The sequence below is a fragment of the Colletotrichum lupini genome, chromosome 4, assembly GCF_023278565.1.
Source record: "Colletotrichum lupini chromosome 4, complete sequence".
NCBI lineage: Eukaryota > Fungi > Ascomycota > Sordariomycetes > Glomerellales > Glomerellaceae > Colletotrichum > Colletotrichum lupini.
This window is the reverse complement of record NC_064677.1, coordinates 3,922,275-3,940,688: the sequence shown is the minus strand read 5'-3', so window position 1 is coordinate 3,940,688 and position 18,414 is coordinate 3,922,275. Positions and strand designations below refer to the sequence as shown.

Genomic DNA, 18,414 nt, shown 5'->3' with positions numbered 1-18,414 from the left:
TTCAATCCGCGGAGAGTGACAATGGTGGTTTTTCTTTCAGAAGACGACTTTGATGATGCGCTTGAAATATCTGAGTTTGAGGTCGATCGGGGGTTGTTGATGGACTTGATCGTGATGTTGATGAGTAGGTTGTCGGTGAGTTCAGGTTTTGTAAATGCTGTTGAAAACGGCAGTGTAGTTGCAGGATTCTATTGATAGAATGATCAATGAGATTGCCGGCTGAAGAAGTATAAGCTATGATTGTCACGAGGTGGTGCCTTGTGAGAAATCTGGTGGGTATCTGAAAGAAAGAACAGAGGGTGAGGTGTGTGGTTGAGTTTGTCGATTGATAAGGTAAGGTAAGGTAGGTGAAGTTGGCAAAGGAGGCAGGAGCGAAAGGTCACAGGTGGTAGAAATCAACCAGGAAGCTACGATTTCACCAAAGCAGGCAGGAGCAGCGTTCCGTCATCCTTTCCCAAACAGACAGTTATGCCCTCTCGAGGATTAAGTGGGCAATTGAATCAATTCTGTTAGGTAGGTTGGAAAAAAGAAGAGAAGAGAAATATTCTGCTTGTGGCTGTGGTGAGCACGAACCCGAAAATGAAAACTTGAAGCTGGCTTTGACGGCCAAGATGGGGCAGAAGGACCTCCTTGAAAGCTATTAATATGGCTTCATCAGACTGGCAAAGTGTCAAACTTCAGCTTAAGCGGTTGAATGGGTCCGACCAATCAACGAGCATGAATCATACGCAGTAGCTTGGGGAAGTATGCGTATGCAGCATCGGCCATGGTGGGACGAAGGGACGAAACGTCGCGGTTCGGGGACCCTTCTCCAAGTTCCCCCTTCCTGGATCGCAAAGTATCCTCCGGTCTAGAACAGGCGAGACTGGGCGGCAGGCGATCTGCCGAAGCATGGAAGCGTGGGGCCAACGGATTGACAGGTTATGGGTCCTGTCGATCTATGTGCTGAAAATAGGCGTTAATTGTGCGACGTGGTGAGTGTGACATTGAGTGGGAAGTTTGGTAGAGCCATGGTCTGTTGCGTGGGGGAGTAGGATGTGTGGGAAATATCAAGTTGATGTTAACAACAAGGTCCGGGGATTGGTCCACGGCAATGAGGACGAGGTGAGCCTCTGACCTCTGATGCAGGTCCGGGACGGGCGAGATGTGAGCGATGGCCAATCATGCCCCGGGCTTACTCATCGTCCTGAATGGAACCCGCCGTCGGTGGTTGCATTCTTGATTTCGGTCTCTGAAAGGGCGACTAGCGGCTCTCTCTCTCTCACTGGCCAAGAAGTTCTCGCAAGGCCTGAAACAGCAACCCATCTCTTCCCTCACCAGCGATCTCCGTTCAAACTCACTCATCCCAACACCCTCCCGCTCAACACACCCACCATATCCCACCTCATACTATCACATAATCATCGCACACACCAAAATGGCAGCGTCGTCTTCACTGCCCGATCTGCCACCCAATTACCTCAAGGCCCTCGAGCTGGTCGACGAGGCCCACAAGCAAGATCCCAGGCCATCGTCCGTTGAATCGGTTCCTTTTGAGCTTCACTATGCCCAGAAGATGACGCGCTGGCTCGCCGTCAGGTCTCCGGCGGCCCCTCCGGTCCTACAACTGGCCTGCCGAGCCCAACATTTCAGGAGGTAACATTGCGCAATCAAGCATTCCTTCCTTATTATACTTTTTTACCTTTTTTAAACAAGCAATTATAAGCATCACAATGTGCATGTCAAGCATATCACGTTGATGAATAAGACCCCTTTCCAGTCATAGTTACCTAACAAGCCTCATTATCTGACTCACCTGATTTGCGAACCGTAGATGGGAAATCCCCCGCAACACATACCCAATGACCCGTCCGGGCTACCTCACCTGGCGCGCGAAGCTCAAGTCCCAAGCCGCCGCTCAGGTGGCTGAGCTCCTCGCCTCATCGCCCGGCATCCAGCCCGCCATCCCCCAGGAGGACGTCGACCGCGTGGCGGCACTTATCCGCAAGGAGAACCTCAGCAAGGACGAGGAGACGCAGGTGCTTGAAGACGTGGCATGCCTCGTCTTCCTCGACGATCATTTTGACGACTTTGAGAGCAAAGAGGAGGTTGACGAGGATAAGATTATTGGCATCCTGCGCAAGACGTGGGCCAAGATGAGCGAGGAGGGGCACGCGCTGGCGTTGAAGATGAATCACAGCGAAAGGGCATTGAGTCTTATCGGCAAGGCTTTGGCGGGGTGATGTTGATCTAGCTTCATATGAGGGAGAGGCTTTGGAGAGGTGATTCCATATGAAAAGAAATAAAAATAATTCTCCCACCACGGGACCACCACAACCAACAACCCAATGCGACATCGGTGATTTACAGTGATGACGAGCTCTATATCCGTGCATCTTTAGCGAGCGAGAGAATCTCCCCGCGGGCCCTGAGGGTGCAATCCACCCCCGCCTGCATGGGGGGCGGCCATCATCCAAGGGCAATTGCCAGAGTCGCATCAAAAGGGAAACCCGGGGAGGACGGCACGCTGCAGCCCCACCATCCCGAGGGACCCTCTCGGCGCAATACCGCCCGAAATCGACTACCCCCTTCGGTCCCGGGACATGTCAGACTACGCCTTGGCGCCCGGCCCGCGACGACATACAAAGACGGTGTTGCAAGTCTTCACCTCTCAACATCATCCCTCTCTCTGACGCCATTCTTCTACCCATCTCACCCATACTCCTATGATAAGAACATGCCCCCTCTTACACTGACGCCGGCGGAGGTATCAAAACACAACCGCCTCGACGACCTCTGGCTCGCAATCGACGGCGCCGTCTACGACTTCACAGACTTTGTTCGCGAACACCCGGGCGGCATCGCCGTGATTCTCAAGTGCGCAGGCAAAGACGCCACAGAAGTCTACTCTGAAGTCCACGGGCCCAACCTGGTCAAGTCGACCATTCCCACCTCGCACCACAAGGGCGTCCTACCCCCGGGAGCCATCATGGCGAAACCTCAACCTCACAAGTGGCCGCAGCAGCAGCAGAAGCATCGAGATCCATCCCAAAAACAAGACAGCCAAACACCACCAACACCACCAACCATGCCCTCGAAACCTCCCCTCACAACCCTCATCAGCGCCCACGACTTCGAATCCGCAGCCTCCACCTCCTTCTCCCCCAAAGCCTGGGCCTTCGTCTCCTCCGCCGCAACAGACCTCTTCACAAAAACCCGCAACGCGACCCTCTACTCCCAAATCACCCTCCGCCCCCGCGTCCTCGTCGACGTCGCCGCCGTCTCCACCGCCACAACCATGCTCTCCCACCCGATGCGCGCCCCCATCTTCTGCCCGCCCACCGCAATGGCCCGCCTCGTCCACCCCGAAGGCGAAAAGGAACTCGGCCGCGCCTGCAAATCCGCCGGCGTCCCGCAGTGCGTCTCCGTCTCCGCCTCGTTCCCGCTCGAGGACATCCTCGCCGCCCAGCGCGAGCACGAACCCGCGACTCCCTACGACGTCCCCGTCTTCTTCCAGCTCTACGTCGACAAGAACCGCGCCAACTCGGAACGCCTGCTGCGCTCCGCCCAAGCACAGGGCGTGAAAGCCCTCTTCCTCACAATCGACGCCCCGATCCCCGGAAAACGCGAGGCTGACGAGCGCGTGGCCTCCGACGAGTCCCTGGGCTCCCCCATCTCCGGCGCCCGCGCCGTCAACGACGCCAAGGGTGGCGCCCTCGGCCGCATCATGGGCAGCTACATCGACGCCTCGGTGAGCTGGTCCGACATTGCCTGGCTGCGCCGCACCGTCCCGGGTCTCCCCATCGTCCTCAAGGGCGTGCAGACGTGGATGGACGCCGAGCGGGCCGTCGAGGCCGGTGTCGAGGCCATTGTCCTCTCCAACCACGGCGGGCGGAGCCTCGATACCTCCCCTGCGACCATCATGGTGCTGCTGGAGCTGCAGAAGAATTGCCCGCACGTGTTTGACAGGGTCGAGGTGTACGTGGACGGCGGCATCTCGCGTGGGACGGATATCTTCAAGGCCTTGTGTCTTGGTGCCAAGGCCGTGGGTGTTGGGAGGGGTTTGTTATATGGGCTTAATTATGGTGCTGAGGGCGTGGAGCGATACATTGAGAGTAAGTCCCTGTTTTTTTTTTTTTCAAATATCATTTTGTCGCAGCTTTCTGGGCGAATGCATACGCTGTGAGATGTATAACCGGAATACTGACTTATTCGTAGTCCTGCGAGACGAACTGGAAACGACGATGAAAATGTGCGGTGTCACAAACCTAAACCAAGTCCACCCAGGTTTCCTCAATACCTTGGCCGTGGACCACCTCATCCCGGGACGACATGATAACCCAAATACACCCTGGCGCCGCAATCTACACAGCAAGCTGTAATTAGTTTAACGATTATGAAACCCAACGCACAAGCAGTTGACTTGTCTCACGACATCTCTTGGCAATCTCAGGGTTTATATATATCTCAATTGCATTAGAGAGGGTTTCATACGCCCATTGAGACCATGTAAAAGACTTTGGGTATTACATATACACATAACGATAGTTGCCCCTCCCTCCAAAGAATCCTGTTCAACACCACTGCTGACTACACGTTCACAACAGCATTTGAGAGCGTGAGCTTCGTATCCATTCCAGCACCCCGCATTCATACTTGAAAATTAAATCCATCATTAAACCAAAACATCGACTGCGCTTTTCCACATTTGCCCGCCTCAGTCCACACTGACAGCCATTCAAGCCAACTCACGCAGCTCATTGTCGCCCCTGTGAGCAGGCAACTCAGACGCGAAGCCCGGCTGCTGGTGCTGGTGCTGCTGTGGTGCAGGTGGCTGTCCTTGAGCGGGAGCGTTGTAGTAGCCCCCTTGCTGTTGCGGGGGCTGCTGCTGGGGAGGATACGTTCCCTGCGTCGGGCTGACGCTGTTCTGAGACGGCACGTACTGCGGCACACCGGACTGGTAAGTGGGCGAGGGGCTCATGGGTGGCGGGCTGGCGGGCGGGCTGACGCCGTTGTTGCTCTGGTCGTAGGATCCCGTGGTGACGTCGTAGTGCTGCTTCATCATGCTCTGTCTGTTATTGTTGTTGTCCACAGGTGTGAAGCCCTGCGGGTAGTGTCCCTGCTGTTGCTGGGGAGGGTATCCTTGGGGCGACGGCTGCTGCGCTGGGGGACCAGGCTGCTGGTACATCTGCGGCTGTCCCTGGTTGGGCGGCGGGGGTCCGACATAAGACTGGTGGGCGGCCTGGTTATTGTTGACGTTGTTGGTGTCCTTCTTCTTCTTGCGGAGGAGGAAGATGATGCCGAAGACGATGAGTGCGATAGCCGCTACGCCTCCGACGACGCCGCCCACGATAGCACCAACGGGAGTGGACGAGCCGCCGCCGCCGCCACCACCACCGCTAGACGTGCTAGTAGTCGCTGCAGACGTAGCAGTGGTTGATGCGATGTTGCGGAGGGAGGTTGTTGACGGTGCTGTCGTCGACTCTTGGGTGACGGAAGAATCTGTAGGGTTTGCGTAGACAACAATCACTTCCTCGGTGGCAGCGCATGCATAAAGGGTATAACGGTTGAACAGCGAGCCCGAGTAGATGTAAGTGGCACACTCGGGTCTTTCCGAGGCAGTGCTAGAAGCATTCGTATGAGACATGGTTCACGTAGGAAAAGAAGAGCGACAGTATAACGTACCAGAGCTGCATACGAGTATCACCACTGCTGGCGCGACTAGCCGACCTTGATGGGAGACAGCTCGTAGCAATTGTGGTGCAGTCTGTGACTGAGGAAGAGCTACAGCAACCAACAACAGAATAGAAGCTGTTGATGACACAGGATCCAGTACCGCAGTAGATGGAGTTGGCTAGAGAGAGGTCAGCATCCTTTACAAACCACCATTCTCTGTTCATCATAAGATTGTATACTTACTAGCTTCTCCAGAGATGTAACCACAGGTGTCGTCGCCTCTTACACGCTTGGCCAGCTTCAGGTCGACATTGCCGGGCTCAGGCGCCGCAGTGGGCTTCGGACTGAAGCCGAGCTCCTCCATGTTCATCGCAGCAATGGTCTGCCTGGGTGGAGACCAGCTTGGGGTATCGTCCTGCCATCTCAGCGCCTTGGACTCCACGCCCAGGTACAAGCAAGCAAGAGCTCCGAGTTGAATGAATCTCCCCATGTTGAAGCTGTAACGATCTGTTTCCTGTGTCTTTACAGAATAATACGATGTGGAGGAAAAGTGCGAGAAAAAGAGGGGAGAAGGGAGGGATAAGAAGAGAGACGAGGGCTCCAGAGAAGGATGCGGGAGAAAAGGGAGACAGATACAGCCAGCCGGGCAATCCCAGCTCGGGCTGAGATGAAAAGTTACCGAATAGAACGCGCCCTGCGGGTGAGCCAATAGACCATGGCGTCCAACAACGCCAATGAGGCTCAAAGGAGGGATACACCAAGGGTCCAGCTCCAAGTCTCCTGCACTTGACCGTTCGTATCTTGGCCCGGGGTATAGAGGCTGGTTGGGATTGGACCATGTGGAAACTCCGCCTCGTGAGGTGCGGGTATGGACCGATGCGCGTTGGTAGCGTTATTCGACCAGCCTGGCAAGGCAGACAGCCAGATGATCATTCCAAAGCCGTTTTTCTTTTCTGAAACCTAGTTACATATCTCGTCGAGTTGACTCAAGGGGGTAGATCTCACGTACCTTTGCCCCTCTTTTGCTCACTTACATGGAGATCACTTGATCCAATTCGTGTCTCCTGCGCAGCTTCGTACGCTTTCGATTCGCGACTGAGGAACTCACTTGAGTCTTGATAAACTCCTACGGATACGGACTGTAAGCAACAAACAAGGCTTTGCGCCCTATGTCACGACAACTCATCTTTGGTGATGAGCTTTTGGCGTGATAGCGGTGTGGTGGAGTCTAGCGGTGCCCAAGACAAGACTATCATGGCCTTTAGCCCGAACCGGAGAATGTGGCTTGCAGCTGAAGGCAGACCTCAGTCCAGCTCCTGGTCAACTCGCCAAAACCACCCAATCAGATGTCGGCCAGCTGAAATGCGTGCAGCGAGCTTGACTGACGATCCCGTGTAATCTTTGCCGAAAACCCCGGACGGGTTGACAGGCCCCTGTTGGCAACGACTCGGACAGCCTTGAATGTCGAAAAAGGGTTCCGTCGCGCCCCGCCTGGCTGTTAAACTAAGGGTCTCTCGCATCCACAGCGGAATCGGAGTCTTTGCGCGGAACGCGCCCAGAAACAACGCAATTTAGGCATCCTTTGCGCGCCAGGTGCTTTTATACCATACCGTCGCCTGGCCCCGGCTACATTCTGCCGGTCCGCCGGCAACGGACAACAACGATGGAACGCTCGATTGTGCGACAGCATCAGGCAGAGTAGCTGAGACTCCATGAGAAGTGTTGAAAAGCTCTCATCTTGAGGACGAAACGACTGATTCTTGAAGCCGAGCCGAGCTTTTGTGGCTGGCTTGGAGAATTTCTGCTCTTCATGTAGCCAGCCCGAGTGCTCACGTGTATGTGATCTATCAGAAAACATAGTTAGCATGGTATGCTTATACGGAGTAGATCATCATCTCGTTTTCTAAAACAATGCATATGAAACAAGAAGAAAACCAGCAGGGTCTTTCGCAATATCTCATTAGGTATTCTCCAAATGATCGAACCGCCGAGTGGCTTAGAAAATCGAGAGGCTCGTTTGATATCAAAATCTCACTTCAGCTTTCTTTTCGTTCCATTTCGGTGAAAATGGTAAACAACCGAGGCGATTTGCTACGGCTATTTAGTTTAGAGAGTCAGTTCCAACCAACACTTGACGAGTATCAACGCTTGACAATTTTACCGTGTAGCAATGAGTCGCGATTCGCAACTAACGGGCGACCCAACAAGAAGTCGAGCTGTCGATTGGCATGATAAATTCGGTTCCTAGAGATCAAATGTGGCCATATGAAGCAGTGACTTTCAGAACTTCCCACGATCGTTCTCTCGTGACGCGGGAAGCGGCTGATTCTTGAGCCGCGAAGCGGAGACAACGGTATGAAATCGAAAGCGCTTGAGTCCTAATGCTAAACTACGTTGTGGCCTGTTTTCTCATTGATAAGAACTGGTCATGGCTTGGAGTGGCTTCACGATCGTCTCCATCTCACTGTACCTAGTCCTCGCTGGCAAGTCGATCTGAGTGAGCATCGAGGAACGACCGATCAGGCCACGTCGCGGACGTCTCTTCTTTGAATGATCCGGTCGATCATCGGATGTTCTGGAAAGATACCAAATCGGCAAATTTGACATCGGTAACCAACGCCATCTCGGATGATGGATACCCCTAGCTTGCTAGGCCATCGAATGCCACAGCGGCAATTCGAGACGACGCAGTGTATAAAGCAACGGCGTGACATCAGCCATAGAATTTGACACAAATTTGTCAGAAATTTCGATGGCGGCTTCTAAAGAAGAGCGTCTGAATCGGTATTGGGGCGATGATGAGCACCATGGACGGCTCTTGCGGCGCGCCATAGGCCGTAGCCTCTCAACTACCACACGAAACAGCAATAAAAGTTTCCGAAAGTTGCAGGGTCAAAGGACTGTCTGATGAAGAACCGAGACGGATCGACGTGAAGGCACGCAACTGGATAGACAATGACGGTGTCGGGTCAGAAGCTTACACAAGCGTTACTGTGCCTTTGCCGGTCTGGTCCGATTGCAGGTGAGCAGGAGGATAGCCTTGAATCCTATCGTATTTCCACCGTGAGCTTTCTTTTCGTGCCATTCGGAGTTCATTGCCTACATCCGCTCGGCTAGGCGAAGCCGCGAACGACAGCAAGTCGTCGACACGGTGACCCCGTGCAACTCGATGGTTATCGCTGAATTTCTTCCAGCCTACAGATGAAGTCAATTAGGATCCAACATAGCCCAACATTCCAAATTCAACTCGCGAGCAACTCCCAGCTTCCGAGAGAGTTCATCACCCCTTGGAAATGAACTGCATCCCGTTTTGGACCCTCAGCTGTGCGACACTCGTACATGATGGACCATTTGTAACATACCGAGTCCTGCAGGGGTAACGTCTGGTCCTCTGTGAAACCATGAATGTATAATCGTACCACTGTGACATAGTTGAAGCATCTCGCAGGACACAAGTAAATTGTGGCCAAAGCTACTTCGATTCTGTAGCGATGAGTGCCTAGTCCGTGCAAGATCCGTATAGCCCGAGACAATGAGCCAAGGGCTGGAATTTGGCAACTACTGGGCTACAGAAGGAGTGCGTGGATTTCCAGAGGATGTGCTAGACGCAGGCAACAGAAGTTGCTGGCATAGCTGTAAGTACATTTGGAGACAATGATGGGCCTCTCTTAACCTTGAAGTCATGGTTCGTGTGATTAAGGTACTGGTCTGTGATTATGCCGTGGATCTCAGTGGGGTTGGCGTAAACGGTCCCGTTTCCTTCCAGCTTTGTCTGTCTGACCATACACCACGGCTGACAGACCGTTGTTCGAGGGAACGGTGAAAGCGTCTGATCACGCTAATGGTTCCTGAAGCGCCGGTCCTTGATGGTGTGAAGTTCCGCTTAGGCCCGAAGGCGCAGCGACAAGTGGAAGCAATAGCTGCTTGTCGAGTCGATAATGTCGTCCAAATATTCAGAGACGTGTAGTTCGCAGAGCCTCAAGGTTGAGATGAAGTGTGCAGGGTTGGAGCGTCTCAAGATCCCGACGTCAAGCAGGGGCTAAGAATGGTGGCCAACTCACCAATATACAGGCCAACCAGGATCCCTGGCCGGCACGCCAGAGGTAGAAGAGTGCTATTCGTGACATTAGCACTGAACCTATGCCGTACATATTCGATCAGAAGCTATGCGAGGCCTTGAACTCGGCTTTTCGCGAATTGGGGATATCGGAATGTCAAGCCGCATCGAATGCACTGGACCATTTGGTATCGGCCGCTACTTCCGACAGAGCATAGCACACATGCTGCGCATCTTCGAGCTGATCTTTGTTGCCCACCACATGAAAGTTGATGATGTAGTACATGCAGACCCTGAAAAGCTACCGTCTGACTGGAACGATGCTGTGGCCAGATCCGGGACCCCGAGATCTCAATAGGCGCCGCCGTTCTGTGCTTTGCATGTCGCACCACTAAAAGGCCGCTAGCTGATAGCCAGGGTTGGCAACTAAGTAAGGGAAGTCGGTGAGGGCTGGTGGCCGATCGTACATGAGGGTTGGCGGCATCGACTGCATATTCCGAGCACATCCAGCCGGCTAGCTGCATGTCTCTTGCTCGACGGGGGGTCTGCCAGAACTGCGTTCTCGACCTAGATGTATTGTATCTGGTTGCTCAAGAGGCTGGATGTTCAGGTATGGTGGTAGGATGGGTGGTTGGCAGTGAGAATGGCAGTCAAACCGATGTACTGGGCCGAGAGCTTAGAGGGACGTCTTTAGCGGACCAAAGCAAGATTGACGCATCGATCGAGGCGTCTATCAGTATCCTTCTTGGCGAAAGCGGAATCTTGACGTAGATGTTTTTTCAAAGTTCTGCCCACTGTATGACGACAAATCCCACTGGTCTTTGCAGCTTTGGAATCGCTACGGAGTACATGCCACAATGATGGCGCAACGCCGGGTGCTCTTCGAGGGGCACAGGGACCAGAGCCATGGTAGAGCATAATGTGGAATCTGCAAGGCGGCTGTCTGATGCCCCTGTAGATCGTTCCCGTGATGCTAAGCTGCTCTGACTCGTAGCGCCATGCTTATCGGTGGATATCAAAGAGTATGTTGTCTCAGACGACTGGTGCGGTGGCTGTCCTTTACATCCATCTACCCATCTAGGTATATTTGTCAAGGTGCAGGACGTGGAGAGGTGGCACTGGCCGCCCCTACCAGTCGGGCAGTATCACATATGACGGGCGAGAGCTGATGCCGGCGAACTTTTGCTAGGCATGGGCCACGAATGACCAAGCGTTGCTAGTTGGGGTCGGAGAATTAAATCGGGAACCATCGCTAAGGCCAACAGGGCCACTAGGTACTCTGAAGACAAGGTGTTAGGACCTGAAGGCAGCAAATTCGGCTCGCCTTGGAGTTTGCATCGCTAATATCGCGTCGTCGATAGCCGGACCCAAGGGTATTTGGTAGCACGCATGTAGGGCTCTCATAATCCTAACCGTTTTCGATGAGTGGTCCGAAGAGCAACTGCGGCTGTCCCGAGGTGAGGGTGGCATGACAGCCTGCTCATTCTAGGAAAAACTTGATGGATGACTAGAGTTGAGGGAGGCTAATGTATTTGGAATCGGGTCTCGTTGGGGCGCGCGTGTACATTTTGGAGCTGGACTCTGACTGCGAGACGGAACAAGGACGTGTGGTAGGGGAGTATGGGTTGGCTCGGGGATACGTTGGTTGGTAGGCCAAGGGGATGCTCCGAGCCCTAGTCGGTCGAACCAGATCTGCCAGAGAAGACGAATCGAATATTGGGACCGGGCAGATGGCCAGACGGGAGATCAACTTGGGGATGATCTTTCAGAGACAGACAAGTTGACAATGTCTCGGTCGACCGAGCCACTAGTTCGTCCAGCTTCCTGCTTAATCCAATGAGCTTCTGTGCTTCTGTTCCGAATGTCTATAGCAGCATGAGGACGCACCGAATCAGACAGATCAAAGAGCCCTTGGCTCAGCGTTACCTACTGTACGGATACAAGCAAGAGACATTTAGGTAGCGGCTTGAGGTCGAGAATCAGGTTGGCCCCGTTCATTCACTTCTCGGCCGGAGCAGGGGTTGAATCCCTGCCACCACGCACGTCTGTCGCTCACGGCTTCGTCCGCAGTCCAAACTGATGTTCTCGTCGACGTAAGAGACCGATGTACGCGTTTCTGGTCCGAGATACAGCAAGAAGCCATGTTGTGCAACACGATCTTGTGGGAGAATTCTGCTAGATCGGCGGGGTCACGATGACTTGCGAATGCAACCCGTCGATATAGCGGCCATTGCTTGAGTAAGTGACCTTTGTGTAGGACAAGGCCCGAAAATAAATGGAAAACGCGACTCCATGTGGAACTGCAGACCTCGCAAGTTGGTGTATTGGTGATACATGGAAGGAATATCTATATGTGTACTCCGTACTGACAACATCGAAACGTCGGCGCGTGAGAGTCGAAAGAACGTATCTGGTTTGGTGTACCCAAGCCGTTACGCCTTATGTAATGGGTCTTGGCTTAGATGCGTTCCCCACGCCTGCACTCGACCGGAAGATGCAACGAAATCTGCGGTTCGTTGGGCGCTTGGAGGAGAGTCTTGCATGCCTCAGCGGACTCGACCGGACGCGCCTGATCCGGGTTGTTGCATGGTCCGCTAAAATACTTAGGCAGCTGAGCAATGGGGCCGGCTAACCGGAGCTTTGATGCCGCGCCCATGGTTGTCCAGATCACCTGGAGTGAGAGCGCCTTCATGGTTGTGAACTGATATTGGTCTGGCTCTGCTCCCATGGGCTGCTTCGTTCGTCACTTTTTCAGTGGTGCAAGGGCAGCTGAAAGACATCGTCATTGAGTAGTCGCCTGCGGCGGTGATGTTCCCCAAAGTGCCCTGGCGTGAGACGCAGCCAGGACTGGTGGCTTCGTTGGCTTGCACCAGTGACATCGTCTTAGCCTGGCCGTTTGCTTGCTTATTCTTCGGCGCCCATCGATTAGTCTTACTAGCCGACCACTGGCGTGTAGTGTTTCCCCCAGAGTCTAGTCGGCTTGTCGCACCCTCGACAATCAAGTCTCTCGAGAGAATACGGATAACTAAGGAAGCGAAATAGTTGACGAATATAAGACTGGATTGGCCGGAGGATGGCAAACACAATGAGCGTGGGACACGAAGAAGGCTCGAATCCGCGAAAGGACCTTGCGCCGTGCGTCAGGAAAATTCCTTCGGCTATCTCGAGGCTCGGATGCTTGGATGCGTGATTGCAGCCTTTCGACCGAGGTGAAGACGGTTTTGATGAGAAGAGAGAGGGTAATAGATCCAAGGCGGAAACGACCAAAGATCGTTTGGCGCTTCAAGCTCGCTAATGCGCATAGGCAGGCTCTCGGAGACAACAAGGGGATTGCCCACCCTGCTCGAGGTGGTAGCCAAGCCAGGCAAGATCCAGTCATGATATCGGAGTCGGATGGAAGAGGCGAGAAAGGGGTGGGGGAAATGCGTATGACCGACGATTGACTGGTGGACTCGTGTCTCGATTGTTCTTCAGATTTCTTCTTTTCTTTTTCTTTCCTTTTCTTTGCAGTCGTCCAGGTGGCAGGCAGGGGCTAGGGGTGAAGTGCAGAGAAGTTGAGAAGGCCACGGTTGGGAGTGAGGGGATTGAGCTGGCAGACGGCCGCGCTCTTCATCTCAATGCTCAGATTCCGGGCTGGTTCATGGATGGAGGTGGTGTGTGGTTCCCGTGTGTTCGTGATCTTGTTCCACTGTCGTGTAAGACACAGACGTCCAACACTAGGATGGCAGGAATTCCGCGGTACCTGAGATCTGAACCTGCATCTACGTCAAGACTCAGGCAATCGGACAGCGGAGATGGGAGAGCCAGTAGATGTCTCTCCGGACAAACGAGCCCTCTACCTTGGCTTCGGGTACGGGACTCCCGTGTTCGTGCGAGAGGCAGAAATTGCCATGGCGTATGGGACAAAGTGTGCAGTTGGAATGTGTTTGGTCATTTTCAAGGTTGGATGGAAGGCAGGTGGACGTCTGGAACCTTGCGCAGCTGGTTCATGGGTACGTATACCTACAGTGGGGACCCATTAGTGTCCATACAGCGCACAGTATCCCGCAAAATCAGGGATTTTCAACAGTAAAAATAAGCATTAAGCATAATAATCAAAATAAAAACAAAAACATAATATAATATATTAAGTAATAATTTATTATATTAAAAAGTTATATTAGGTTTTATATCAAATTCGTTGTGTTATTAAATCTTTATTAAAATATAATAGGATGAATTTTACTTTTAGTGGATTATAGGGCATTAAGAGTGCGAATAATACTGTATTTATTAATACGTTTTTAGAAAAATTCGGGTACTAGTTTTTTTAATTATTAATTAAGTAATAGAGAAAATTACTAAAATTTTATAACAATAATTTTCATATTATTTCAATAGTAAAATATTTTGAAGAATTTTCTTAGTTATGATTATTACTTAAATAGCAGAGATATTACTTATATTAGTATAATGAAGTTAGTAGGTTTACGCTGACGCACTGGGAGGTGTATTGAAACTAATGGGTCCTCACTGTAGGTACCTTAGGGCTAGGTGAGGTACGTACTAGGATTGTATGGGTGGCCCGGGCTTGCTGGTCCAACATGGGGAAGATGTTGCTTGAAGGTAGGTACGCACTTCACTAGGTACGGTACGTAGTATCGGTAGGCAGACACATAAGGTAGGTAGGTAAGAAAGGAGGACAAAGTCGGCACCTTCTCTCATTTCACGCCCCTTCCTGACGTCGATTACCTCAATCTAAGATATCTGAGGAAAAACCTGACCTGTCCAAGTCACCTACCTTGGGTTAACCTAAATCAAGGGAAGGCTAGCAACAGGTATGCATCCAGTGTTTTCTTCCTCATCTTTTCGACCAAGCGTCTTTACTGCTACCTAGGCTTCAGCTAACAGATGCGCCCTACTGGCAACCGCCAGGGATCCCGCCCTTCATCTCATACCGCCTCATGCAACGCTTCGTCCAATGATGTCTTTCCCGGCCTCAACTCCGGCTGAAGTGCTTAGCCTTGGCACCCCTGCTCTGCATCTACTTCCTCACAACCCTCCTGCGTCTTCGTATCGCCGACGACAAAGTTCAAGTAAGCGTTGTCTCTTTGTTCGAGGAAAGTTGCAGTTACTGACTATCTAGATCATCGCAGATCCGGCATGGGATTCATAACAAAATAATGGGAATTCCGGTCCGGAGTATCCGCACAATCAGTAATATCCATGGCTGGGGTTACCATGATCCATCATTTCCGCCCGGGGTTGCTTGGGTTGAGAACTGTACGGGTACGGATACAGTTACCCAATTTCGATAAACCTGTGCCCGTTTCCTCGCAATACTTTACCAAGATGCCCCAGCGATCATTCTCCAGCTTCTTATTCTACGGACACAAGTGCGAACACTCATTGTGTGAGACCACTGTGGAAGACATTTGTCGATATTGATGGTTTCCCGCCCCTCGATCGGAATTCCCTGCCATCTTGTCTATGATCTCTCGTTCAGTCATGTTTCGTAAGTCTTGTCTCTCATTCTTCCACTCTGCCACTAATGAGTTTGAACAGATTTAGGTTGGTGGCCGAGAATGAGATAGAAGGCCCCATTTCCTTCCGCCAGCCGCCTTTACCAATGTACGGATACCACCTAGCATCTCCACTCGCCATCATCCGTGCCACCCTTCTCTTCCGACGGCGGCGAGGACGACGGACAAGCCGGCGCAAACACTATTTCCACACTGTCACGGAGACGCAGAGGCAGACGCTCATGCAGGCGCAGAAGGGCAGAGCAGACCCTGAAAAGGGTCGACACGGGCCAATCACCCCACAAATACCTTACCCAAACGCCTCCGGGCTCGTCCCGCCTCTCCGTCTCCTCCCTCATCCAGTCTTCTGGTCGGTGCTCCCACACCTCCCTGGCGAAACATTCCATTGCGCACACAATGAAGGAAGTTCCTGGAGGTTCCTGGAGGTGAGATGTATGCAGATGCAACTACACCACAACCACGGCGACAACAACCACCACCAACACCACACGAAGCCATACCGGTGCTTGTGCCTGCGCCTGCGCCTGCGCCGCGCCAACCAACATCACACGCCTCTCACACACTACTCGACTTCCTAGCCCCATTCCCACTTATCTAGCTACGCTATCAACGGGATGGCAACGCGCTACCTATCCCCAAACCTACCGGATTGCCTAACTACCGGGCTACCGTGCCTACCTTACTACCAATTCGCAGGTACTTTCTTCTTCTCCTGTTCTGGGCTGTCATCCCGCCTACCTATTTTCATTCCGTCCTACCTGAGGCAGTTGACCTCACACGTTTCTATCTACACGCTCAAGATTCTCCCGGATCATGCACCCATAATACCCATAGGCCCGAGTGGGCGGTGGATGGGCAAGTAGACAAACAGGTAGAGGTACATGCCATGCCCGGACCGAACACACATAACGACCACAACGACCACCGCCGCCTTTTGCTTGTTTCCGCCCCGTCCCTCCTCTTTTCCCCCTTGTATGCATGTATGTATGTGTGTGTGTGTGTGTGTGCCTTTTGCTCCTCCTCCTCCTCTCCTGCTTCACCGGATTGGTGTGCCGTGGGTGCAGACGCGATCTCGACCCAAGTTGCGGTAGGTAGCCATGTCACATTTTGATGTAGGTACCCTCTCCTCGGCTCTGCCCCTGCTGCACCTAGCATGTACCTTACCCTCCGACCACCTCATTCCGCTTCGTCGCCATACTTTTTTTTTGTCCCTTTTCCCTTTCTCTCTCTGCTACCCTTCCTTTCCTATCATGTACCTTATTCTACGGGGTGGGCGCCCCGTCCATTTTCCTCAACCTCAAGCACCACCTTAAAAAGAGAAAGGCAAGGCAAGGGAAAGAAAAACAAGGGACCATTTCACTCACCCGTACATAATTTTTTCCTCTCCTCCCCTCCACCCCTCCCCTCGTACGGGTACAGGCAAACTTCTTGCACACTGTCCAGAGTATATTAAAGTCGACCGGCGTCCCGTCCCATGTTCCATCGTCGACGTTTCTTTCGCTCGTCATATCCCGTGCTCTGACAAGCCCTGGACCGAGAACCCTTATTCCGTTGGGTGCTGTCATTGCTTCTCCGACTCCATCTCCATGCAGGTCTGGCTCCGCATGTGGTCCTGCTCCTCCCTCTCCTCCCCGTCCCGCATGTCTTCCTTGCCTGATCAGCGTCAGATCTGTGCCTCCGACCGACCTTCTTTCAAATTCTCTGCCAACCTCCGAGTCGACCCTGAGACAGAAGACACAGAAGACACAACATCGCAACCAAATCTTGCAACCTCGTCGGACGCCGTGTTATTAGACACAATCACGTACGAGGTTGCATCGTCCGGCTGCTCTGTTGTTCTTTCCATCTGAAGCTCTCTTACTCGCCCTCTCCGCCCTCTTCCCGTCGCGCAACAGTCGTTGCCGTCCCTTTTCTCCGGCTACCGCCTGCCGCTCTCTGGTTCTATCAGCGTCTGGTACCGCCAGAACGCGGCCGCCAGCACCCAATTCGCCGTCATCGCCGACGACGAGGGCTAATTCCGGATAAGGCACCTGCTCCCCCAGCAGCCTTTCGTCCTCCTGTTGAGGACTCATGGCATACCACCACTCGAGCGGCTCATCCGCAGCCTCGGGCTTTGAGTATGCACAGGTAGGCCATGCCTTCACCGGTCACCAAGGTGCTCCTCCGCTCAATGGGCCCCCTTTTCAGCCGTTCCAACAGTCCCAATTCGACATCTTTGAATGGTATCCAAAGTTCCAATCATGCCTCCGCTATTTCTTGGATCATGCCCAGTACACCGGGCCCATTCAGGCTGTGGCAGCCTTTGTCAACATTCAACTCCCGTTTCAAAAGGCCCACAACCCGGTATTGTCCTCCAAACACACCGGTCCCAACTCCCCCGCCGGGCCCGGGCCCTCGACCCCGTCCACGGCTCGAGCCGCCGGCAAGATGCCAATGAACGCCCAATTGCCGTCTTCTACGCATGCAACGCTGACGCCGTACATTCGGCGCTTGGTGGTGACCGGTTTCGATTATCCCGCCGTCTTATACGGCTTCTTCGGTGACGATTGGCTCGGCGGCATCGGCCCAATGCACGAAGCTGAGCGCCGCAACTACATGTTTGCCGCCAAGAGCGACACTTGGCTCAAGGTGAAGTCGCACTACGACATGGACGGCGAGCAGCAAGTTCCCTTCCTCCGACCTTTATCTAATGTCACCGAAAAGGAAATCCAGAGTGCGGAAACCCAATGGAGTGAGTGGCTCGCCATGCAAGATTGGATGTTGGGTCCACGGGCACCGGACCAGGACCAGGACCAGGAAGTGAGGATCAAGCAGGAGGACGACTAGAATCCAGGCCGAAGTCATGCCACGCTTATAATGGCGGCGGCAGTGGCGGCGGCGGCGGTGGCAAAAGAAGAGGAGGCATTTTGCATTTCGCAGGACAGCATTCGGCGTTTTTTCCCTTCCCCCTTCGGTTCTACAAACGGCGGTACGAATACACATGCAGGCGCAGGAAGAGCTGTACGATGTCGAGAGGCGAGAGAGCAAACGGTTTCTGGGAGAAAGAAGAGGACGGCGTTCGCATCCTTCCGCCTCACTTGTCAAGATCTCATTCAAGCTGCTGTAAGATATGCAGCATGTGGTGCTCGGTACCAGACTTTTGTTTTGCTTTTTTCCGGCGGCGGCATATTCTCATGATTC

General features: G+C 53.1%; 8 protein-coding genes across 8 annotated transcripts; 6 read left to right on the top strand and 2 right to left on the bottom strand.

The window, feature by feature from the left end:
* Positions 1-1,417: 1,417 nt before the first annotated feature.
* Positions 1,418-4,361, top strand: CLUP02_08265 (FMN-dependent dehydrogenase; the record flags this gene model as incomplete). The annotated part of the gene is made up of 4 exons (XM_049287255.1): positions 1,418-1,635; positions 1,814-2,193; positions 2,382-4,094; positions 4,198-4,361. 4 exons carry the CDS (start codon positions 1,418-1,420, stop codon positions 4,359-4,361), a joined length of 2,475 nt encoding a protein of 824 aa, XP_049144398.1.
* A 356-nt stretch (positions 4,362-4,717) lies between these two features.
* Positions 4,718-6,145, bottom strand: CLUP02_08264 (uncharacterized protein; the record flags this gene model as incomplete). Its single annotated transcript, XM_049287254.1, has 3 exons — positions 4,718-5,603; positions 5,665-5,833; positions 5,899-6,145. The coding sequence occupies 3 exons, from the start codon at positions 6,143-6,145 to the stop codon at positions 4,718-4,720; spliced, it is 1,302 nt and encodes a 433-aa protein (XP_049144397.1).
* A 6,025-nt stretch (positions 6,146-12,170) lies between these two features.
* Positions 12,171-12,404, bottom strand: CLUP02_08263 (uncharacterized protein; the record flags this gene model as incomplete). Its single annotated transcript, XM_049287253.1, has 1 exon — positions 12,171-12,404. The coding sequence occupies one exon, from the start codon at positions 12,402-12,404 to the stop codon at positions 12,171-12,173; it is 234 nt and encodes a 77-aa protein (XP_049144396.1).
* Positions 12,405-12,797: 393 nt separating this feature from the next.
* Positions 12,798-15,009, top strand: CLUP02_08262 (uncharacterized protein; the record flags this gene model as incomplete). Its single annotated transcript, XM_049287252.1, has 8 exons — positions 12,798-12,847; positions 12,909-13,138; positions 13,231-13,407; positions 13,490-13,619; positions 13,694-13,780; positions 14,627-14,667; positions 14,714-14,787; positions 14,848-15,009. The coding sequence occupies 8 exons, from the start codon at positions 12,798-12,800 to the stop codon at positions 15,007-15,009; spliced, it is 951 nt and encodes a 316-aa protein (XP_049144395.1).
* Positions 15,010-15,320: 311 nt separating this feature from the next.
* CLUP02_08261 (uncharacterized protein) lies at positions 15,321-15,812 on the top strand (the record flags this gene model as incomplete). Its single annotated transcript, XM_049287251.1, has 1 exon — positions 15,321-15,812. The coding sequence occupies one exon, from the start codon at positions 15,321-15,323 to the stop codon at positions 15,810-15,812; it is 492 nt and encodes a 163-aa protein (XP_049144394.1).
* A 1,008-nt stretch (positions 15,813-16,820) lies between these two features.
* Positions 16,821-17,249, top strand: CLUP02_08260 (uncharacterized protein; the record flags this gene model as incomplete). The annotated part of the gene is made up of 2 exons (XM_049287250.1): positions 16,821-17,038; positions 17,087-17,249. The coding sequence occupies 2 exons, from the start codon at positions 16,821-16,823 to the stop codon at positions 17,247-17,249; spliced, it is 381 nt and encodes a 126-aa protein (XP_049144393.1).
* A 55-nt stretch (positions 17,250-17,304) lies between these two features.
* CLUP02_08259 (uncharacterized protein) lies at positions 17,305-18,060 on the top strand (the record flags this gene model as incomplete). Its single annotated transcript, XM_049287249.1, has 1 exon — positions 17,305-18,060. One exon carries the CDS (start codon positions 17,305-17,307, stop codon positions 18,058-18,060), a length of 756 nt encoding a protein of 251 aa, XP_049144392.1.
* A 30-nt stretch (positions 18,061-18,090) lies between these two features.
* On the top strand, positions 18,091-18,411 carry CLUP02_08258 (uncharacterized protein; the record flags this gene model as incomplete). The annotated part of the gene is made up of 1 exon (XM_049287248.1): positions 18,091-18,411. One exon carries the CDS (start codon positions 18,091-18,093, stop codon positions 18,409-18,411), a length of 321 nt encoding a protein of 106 aa, XP_049144391.1.
* Between the last annotated feature and the right edge of the window lie 3 nt (positions 18,412-18,414).